This window comes from Lepidochelys olivacea (genome assembly GCF_965140295.1).
Source record: "Lepidochelys olivacea isolate rLepOli2 genome assembly, chromosome: 9".
Classification (NCBI taxonomy): Eukaryota; Metazoa; Chordata; order Testudines; family Cheloniidae; genus Lepidochelys; species Lepidochelys olivacea.
This window is the reverse complement of record NC_140419.1, coordinates 42,391,554-42,400,156: the sequence shown is the minus strand read 5'-3', so window position 1 is coordinate 42,400,156 and position 8,603 is coordinate 42,391,554. Positions and strand designations below refer to the sequence as shown.

At 44.8% G+C, this 8,603-nt stretch overlaps 1 protein-coding gene across 8 annotated transcripts in view; it reads right to left on the bottom strand.

Moving 5' to 3' along the window:
- Positions 1-203: 203 nt before the first annotated feature.
- PER2 (period circadian regulator 2) overlaps positions 204-8,603 on the bottom strand; it is a 72,555-nt gene continuing 64,155 nt past the window's right edge. For 5 of the 8 annotated variants that reach the window (XM_084638716.1, XM_084638714.1, XM_084638715.1 and 2 more), the window contains 2 exons: positions 6,602-6,752; positions 204-2,381 (listed from right to left, as the gene is read on the bottom strand). In XM_084638716.1, the coding sequence (XP_084494842.1) occupies positions 2,232-2,381; positions 6,602-6,752 (301 nt within the window). In that variant the 3' untranslated portion in view covers positions 204-2,231. Of the gene's footprint in view, positions 2,382-6,601; positions 6,753-8,603 lie in introns of those variants that run through there. The other 3 variants (XM_084638718.1, XM_084638720.1, XM_084638719.1) reach the window with 3 other exon arrangements.

Below are 8,603 nucleotides of genomic sequence, written 5' to 3'. Positions count from 1 at the left end.
TTTGGTACAGTAAGCTATTAGTAATTTGTATAATCTTCACTTTTGAAATAGTAGTTTACATGTGTTAGGTATAACTGGCATATAGTTACCCCCAGCTATAAAAGGTCAATAAATAAAAAGGCAGCTAAAAATATATGTTTTATTTATCAGTTTTCTAAAATGCAAAAAGTCAAAGATTAGTCACAAGTGACAAAACCAAAATATTGCACTGTGTACAGAAAACATTGTTGACAAAAGGTTATGTCACATCATATTACAACATAAATTATAATTTTTCCCAACCTATCTAGAAGTGGAGATTTGTCATTTTAAAGTTACAGGGAAATATTTTAAATACTACCTTGTAAATGCACACACTTTAAAAAAATGCAAGGGTAAGTTTTTGTATAAACACATCCACAAAATGCTCTAAATACACCTTTTCCCTCCCTTTCATTAAGTCAGTTACAAGGCATTCGTTAAAAAAAAATTAGCCAGAAAAGCATGCTAATAGTGAAAAACAGAGTACAAAGTGGTTGAGAAGTCCCTGAAAGTTGTTTGTACACTTTGAGAAATAAAGCTTTAAGAGTGCAATCACTCTGGTCCAATTAAAATAATATATTTCTGCATGTAATAATGGCATATGCGCAATATGCTGGTATATCTGCACAGCTTAATTTCTGCACAAAACATCTAGTACATTGGACTTTATAAACACTGAAAAATTAAATTGGGTTTCCTATTTGAGTTAATATTGACACAGATTTAAGTTTTATCTTTTCACTATTAAAAACAATGGGAGTATGAGCTCTTGCTGGTGAGTGTTTCATACAACATTAAAGTGAAATGGTCACTAGTAAGTTGTGATTCTATGAGTTTCGTAAGTTCTTCCTGTAAGCTATAAAGATGAAAACCACCAGAAATACAGTTGTAGTAATTGTAAACACATTAAGTGAAGACACATTGAAACTAATGTTTTAATTTGACTGCAGCTGAATCTCTTTATACATTTCCCCCTGCTACCCTTCAGACTCAGTACTGCCATCCAGAAGTATTCTAAGCTTAAGTGTTCTTTATCTCAACACTTATTGGCAAATCCACCCTTTTTTGTCCTCTTCTCATTGCCAAGTAGTATAAAAGAACAGCTTCTGCACCTAACGCACAAATATCCAGATCCATACTATTCCAGAGGTACTACAAGTAAACTTCCTGACATCAAAGGATTCTACCCACATAGCTGAAGATCACTCAGTAACCAAATATAATGAAATGAGTACTGTTATTATACACAGAAAAGGTTTTTGTAACTATTTTGACTTTGAGAAAAGTCAAACCCTCTGAACACATACATGTTTAATATTTATTTAGCCAGAACTGAAAGACTGAAAGGCCAACTTAATGAAGGAACAAACTAGAAAGAAGGGTACACAAACTTATACCAATCTTTAAGTAACAGGCAGTGGTAGAGAGACAGTGTTCTTTTCTGCAGTTCAAGTTTTTGAACATATACTAGATATATTCGTTCTGAGAATTTATTTCAGTGTAATGAATAGTTCATAGCGTTTCAATGGTCATGAAAACAAAACATTACAAAGTTCATGGCTCTCCTTCATGTTCTCCCATACATTCACAATTTTAATCTGTGACCTAAAAATTTTATGAACAGATATTGACGTTAGTAATATGCTATTAAAATATTCCCAGCATTTAAACAACATGAATGGGAACAAAGAAGATGGGATCAACTAATTGGAGAAAGGATGCGAATTGTGAATCAAAATACCTGCAGAGTATCAACATTTTTCTTCAATATAGTGGAGTAATTCAGTAATTAACAGTGATTTCAAAATGTAAACTCAATTTAGTGCTGCATCATTACTAAGTGGATAGTTGAAGAAAACACCATTAAACTATGTATTTTACAGCACTCATTAACCTGATTACCAGATCTATAGGCTTTCATGAAAGCTTCTACAATTTATAGAAAAGCTTTAGGCATTTAAGTGAGAGTCTTTTTTTTTTTTAAAATAAAGATTTTTGTTTCTAAAACTGCACTGTCCTCAACAGTGTACTGGAAAGATAAGGGATTGCCCCATTCAAAGAGATTAATTCACAAATGACTTTTCTAGAACAAAAAATCCATTTGTCTTATAAACCAGATTCATTTGACTAGAAACAAGTTTTAAAACCTTAAGACATGCTGATGCATCATAGTAATTTAAAGCAGCTGCTTTTCTAAATAGTGCCAAATATTAGGTTTGTTCTTCACTGATTTGACTCAGGGTAGCCAAGTTGTTTTCTTCACTGGCTTCAATCATTTCATTAAGCTCCATTTCATGGATTTCTTCGTCATATGGTGTATAAAAACAGCTTCGTGTGTTGTCCTCACAGTAAATACACTCCTTCGAAAGAAATACAATAATGCTTTATGAGGATCTCTCACTAAGTGAACCAATACTTAAAAGTTGGGTCGACATAGCTGTGGCACATAGGCAGAGGTGGATTAAGGTTTCGTGGGGCCCTGGGCCAGAGCAAGTGTGGGGCCCTTTCCCCACACTTTCTGCCTATAGCCCCGCCCCTGTTCTGCCCCTTCCCCCAACCCCTGTTCCACACACTGTCCCAGCCCATTTCAAGCCCCACTGCAGCCCCCATTTGCTCTTATCTGCCCCCCTCCAACCACTGCAGCCCCAAGCCCAGAGAAGCTCTGCCCCTTCCTCCTCCCACCAGGTCCCTAGGGCTGCAGCGGGGAATGAGTGCTCCCCCAGTCCTGAGGCAGCAGTAGGGAGCCAGAGCTCCTCCAGCACCTGGGCTGAGGCACAGGACTGGGTGTTGCGGCTTCCCCTGCCGCCCTGTGCTTCTGTGGGGGGATAGGGTTCGGGGCACTGGGGCTTCTCGCACCCCGCTTGCCCAGAGCTATCTGGGCTGACTTGTGCCTCCTCATACCAGCGGGAAGCTGGGGGGAGGGGGGCGTGGAGAAGAGAACCAATTAAAGGGGAGGACGCGTGACCTTCCTACATGTCTCCTCCCTGCCCCCCATGTTACCTGCTCTGTCCTCCAGCTGCCCCCGTCAGCACATTTGGCTACCTCCTGCCCTTCCTGGCGGACAGGCTCAGGCAGGGAGCAGGATGGAGCTGCTCAGTGGCTGCTCTGTGCAGCACAGCCAGCTGCCTGGGAGAGAGCCTGGCTGGGAGGTGGGGGACAGTAACGGCAGCCCACTTCCTTCCGCGGACTCTGCTTCTGGGACAGGGGCCTAGCAAGCCGGAGCCCAGCGAGCCAGAGCCCCGCTCCCCAGAATGCTCTCTGTGCACCAGCTGCCGCCAGGGACAGAGCCTGGCTGGGGAAGGGCAGCAGCCTGCTCCCTGCCCAGGCTTGGCTTCTGAGGACAGGGGCCAAACATGTTGGGGGGGAAAAGGGGGAGCTCCGGCTCACTCAGCCGTTTCCCCAGAAGCCGAGCCTGGGCAGGGAGCAGGCTGCTGTCTCTTCTCAGCCAGGCTCTCTCTCAGCCAGCTGCTGTGGGCAGACTCCCAGCACAGCTGGAGAGGCTCTGGCCCCCAACCCTGCCGCTTGTCTGCTGGGGGTGAGGTGCCCACTTTGCCGGGGCACCTAGGCAATGGCCCCATGGATAATATGCCATTGCATGTAGGGGTGTGAAAAATTAGTTAAGCTGACCTAACCTCTGATGTAGATGCAGATAAGGTCAAAGGAAGAATTATTTTGTGCACATCAATGTTCTATATCAGTAGTTCTCAAACTTTCACACAGCAAGCCTGTGAGTATGAACCCCCTCCCCAATAAATTAAAAACTATTATAAATGCTGGAGGCAAAGAAGGGCTTGTGGGTGGAGGCTGACAGCTCATGACCCCTCACGTAATAACCTCATGACTCACGACCCCCAGTTTGAGAACCTGTTCTATATGATGGAATCTTGGACAGTCCATTTGTGGTCATCTGCAGAGGTGGTCTGTGATACTCTGGTCCTCAAGGGAACCCCCTGCACCCCCATGTTCATCCTTATAATATGACTGTGTGGTATCCAATGCAAAGTTTGTCACGTCAGGTGTCTTTGGAAGGCTCATGATGCACTGAGCATTGTTGTTACAGTAATGTTATAAGAAAAGGAGTACTTGTGGCACCTTAGAGACTAACTAATTTATTTGAGCATAAGCTGTAGCTCACGAAAGCTTATGCTTAAATAAATTGGTTAGTCTTTAAGGTGCCACAAGTACTCCTTTTCTTTTTGCAAATACAGACTAACACCGATGCTGCTCTGAAACCTGTCATTATGCAAGTGACGTTATACATTGTAATTTCATGTATATAGTTATGAGGCTGAAAATGGGTCATCATAGCTTAAAATAGCCCCAGGCAAAAACTCCCCAAGAGCAGAGGGGTAGTTCACATCTCATCAGGGCATGTATGGGACAAACCAAACCCAGCCCAGCCTCAGGAATAAAGGACACCGGCCTAGGCAGCAACAAAGGATCTGTTGGACTCTTGGGTGAGTCACCTCCTTTCCTTTGGTCAGTTCAGGACTGCAAGGAGATAATGCTCACCTGCCTCTGAAGGGGGGGCGGGGGCACAGAAAAGCCAAGAGGGAAGAAAGAACATGATAAAAGAGAGTCGTTTGCCATGCTCTTCCTCTTCCACCTACATCTACAGACACCACCACCACACGACTGAAGCGCTGATCAAAGGGGAGAGCCTGGCTGAAGGGCAACCAGCCAGCCTGCGGTGAGAAGCACCTAAGTTTGTAAGGGCAACTGAAAATGTTAAGATCAGCTTAGAATGCGTTTTGCTTTTATTTCGTTTGACCAAATCCGACTTAGTGTGCTTTGACTTTTGAACACTTAAAATCTATCTTTGTAGTTAATAAATCTGTTTATTCTACCTCTGAGGTGGGTAAACTACGGCCCCCTCCTGCCCAACCCCTGAGCCCCTGGCCCGAGAAGTTAGCCCCTGGCCCCACCCCCTGTTGCTCCCCCTCCCCCGCTGTTCCCCTTCTCCCACAGCCTCAGCGCACTGCGTCACTAGCACAATGCTCTGGGCAGCAGAGCAGCTGCAGAACTATAGCCTGACCCGGTGCTCTGTGCTGTGCAGTGGAGTGGCTGGCTCCAGCCGAGTGGCACGACTGCACGTCCTCGTGCTCTGGGCAGCACGGCTCTAGCGCCGCCAGCCACCGGTGCTCTAGGCAGCGCAGTAAGGGGACGGGGGGGGGGGGGGTTGGAGAGAGGGCAGGGGAGTTGAGAGTGGTGGTCAGGGGGTGGGGGTGTGGACAGGGGTCAGGGCGGTCAGAGGGCAGGGAACAGGGGAGTTGAATAGGTGCAGGAGTCCGGGGGACCAGTCAGGAAGGAGGGGGGGTTGGATGGGGCAGCAGGGGGCAGGAGTTCTGGGGGTGGTCAGGGAGAAAGGGTGGTTGGATGTGGCAGGGGTCCCGGGGGGGTGGGGGAAGAGGAGGAAGAGAACCAGTTGGGAATGAGAGGAGGGGTTGGATGGAGCGGTGGGGGGTTGTTAAGGTGGAGGTCCAGGGGCGGTCAGGGATGGGGGGTGGTGGTGGATGGGGCAGGAGTCCCTGGGGGGCTGTCAGGAGGCGACAAGCAGGGGAGGGTTGGATGGGGGTGGGGGCCAGGCCACGCCTGGCTGTTTGGGGAGTCATAGGCTCCCCTAACTGGCCCTCCATACAATTTTGGAAACCCGATGTGGCCCTCAAGCCAAAAAAAAAAAAAAAAAAAAAGTTTGCCTGACCCTGTTCTACCTGAAGCAGTGTGTTTGGTTTGAAGTGTGTTAGAGAGACTCCCCTTGGATTAACAAGCCTGGTACATATCAATTTCTTTGTTAAACTGACAAACATATAAGCTTGCAGCATCCAGCAGGCATAACTGGACACTGGAAGACTGAGGTTCCTAGTCTTGTGTCTGGGTCTGGAGATATTGGCTAGTGTTATTCGGTTGCACAATCCAAGGAGCAGCTTACATGCTAGAGGCTGTGCGTAAACAGCCCAGGAGTGGGGGTTCTCACAGCCTAGCACGGTAAGGCTGGCTCCCAGAGTCAAGGATTGGGGTGACCTAGCAGATCACCAGTCCAGATAACAGAGGGGAACGGCACATGGTCCACTAAAAACTTCTGCAAGCTTGCCAGGCGTAAGGTGGCTAGGATAATGTAGTGGTAAATGCATCAGTTCCAGAGACAAAAAACTTCTTGGCAAAAGAAGGGGATAGATTGCTGTCGGATGTAAAACATGGCTACTGTGTTGTCAGTCATGACCTGGATAATCTTTTATTGGACCAACTTCTGTCAATGGAAGACACAAGCTTTTGAGCTTCAGGCCTTAAAGAAGAGCTCTGTGTAGCTCAAAAGCTTCTCTTTAACCATCAGAAGTTGGTCCAATAAGAGATATTACCTCACCCACCATGTCTCTTTAGGACCAACACAGCAACAACCACCCTGCAAACATGTTCTGGACTGTCATTCCCCGTAGCCTGGGAAGAAGTTACCCTAAAAATTGGAATTAAACGGTCTCTCAATGTAGTTGATCAAGTTTTCTGTGCAACTATAAAAATGAGTCTCAACAGCAAATGAAGACTTACATAATAAAAGGAGTAGTATTAATCGATTTAAACTTACTGAATTAGCAACTGCTTTTGGAAGTCCACCCTTCTGGATCCATGGATGAACTTCAATAAGCTCTCTCTTTTGTTCTTCTGTAAACTTTGGCTGGAATTTTTGCATTTGCTTTAGTTTTTGTTTGTCCTCTTTTAAAACCATTTCCAAATTTCTAAAATAAATGTATTTAGAAATTGAACTGCACAGTTTTAAGGACCTAAAGTCTAATTTTTATCTGGCTTGCACATACAAATATCTTGTGGAAAGCTAACATTTTAAGCCCCCCCATCCCTAACCCCAAATCTATGTTAAACTTACAACCAAAAGTAAGTCTGAAAGATGTTATGGTTGTGTCAGCATCTTCAAGTTTGCAGACAAACCACTCCTGTGCCTCTGCTGATAGCTCATTGCTTTCCTGAAGTGCAGCAGGGAAAACAGACTATCCCTTTTCAGAGTGACTCTTCAGAAACCTGCTGGCAGCATCTGTGAAACTGACAAGAACCTTGTCAGTTGCACTCTGCTGCTGCTTAAGAAAGCTCAGAGCTAGGGTAGATACAGGCACCAGAGGTATTTACTAGAGAGGAGAGCTCAAAAGAGTCTGGATTTCTGATAGGGGTTAGAACAGAAAAAAGGAGACCTGTTCTTCTACAATAGGCCGCACAGTCAGGCAACTCTAGAATTACAAGTGACAGAGAGACAGAAAACGCTCCTCCTTTCCAGGAGTCAGAGTGGGTGGGGAATTTGGTTCTGGGGCGTTGAATTAAAATTTCAACAACATTTACTAGTCAGGTGCTGATATGGAAGATGAAACCCCAAAGCAGAGTCCAAGGACAGCACCCTGGTAGGAATCCCAGTACCTTTTCCTATTCCTGCTAGCAGGAATAGGAATAGATTGGCTTCTCACTTAGGTGTCACACTTCCACTGTCTTTCATATCAGCCTCTATGCTTGTGGGTTTAAATCTCTGGTTATTAGACACTGTTCACTGGAATAATATTTGAAACAATATACTTTTGCAACTGTTCCTACTCAAAAATTCTAAGACTTGGTCTACAACTAAAACTTAGCTCAAACTAGTTATATCACTTATGGCTGTGAAAAATGTCATGCTCTGTGCAATGGAGTTAGGTTGCCCTAACCCCCACTATAGACAGAGTCAGGTTGACCGAAGACTTGTTCCGTCAGCCTAGCTACCGCCTCTTAAGGGAGTGGATTTGCTACAGTGACAGAAAAAACGCCCTCTGTTGCTGTAGTAAGGTCTACACTCCTGGCACAGCTGTGCCACAGTTGCATTTGTAGTGTAGACATACACTAAGTCTAGATTTATATCACATTAATAGGGAACACTCAAGTTAACCACCACCCCAGGCTTTATAAATCTAGGTCAAAGTTCAACCTCTTTTCGCTCCTCACAGGAGATCACACCTACCTTATCAAAACTGCAGTTACTGAAAGACAGATAAAGGAGGAGAATCCAAATCAAGTGTTTTAAACTAAGGGTTTACTCACTGCTTGTGGGTCCTTATCCTTCCTAAGGTGCAGAGAGTGGGGCTTTGTGAGGAGCAGGGGATGTGTGTGTTTATAGGGTAGGGAAAGGATTTAGACAGGAGGCAAGTATTTGAATGTGGAGGTTTTCAGTGAAATAGCAAGAGTACAGTGATTTGCATACTACAATCACCATGCACGCCAACTGATAGAAGTGTAACTAGTCAGACTAAAAGGATTTGTATGTATATGATTGTCAGTCAGTAACTGTACAACAACATCCTCAGCCAACACCATAGTTTAGGACCATATTAATACTATTGAATTGGACTTATCCTTGTTTCTATAGCTATCAAATACATCCATCTTTCAGGCTAGTAAACAGAAAACACACTAAAAAGAGACCAAGCTTGAAAAGCAGAATGACGTAACGGCTTAGTCCATTCAGGGTCAGATAATCTTTACTGAAATAGCAGTTCATCTCTTCTCCCCCTTAGCATCTCTGCAGCTCATACAGGAATAAAAGGACTTAGAGTTAC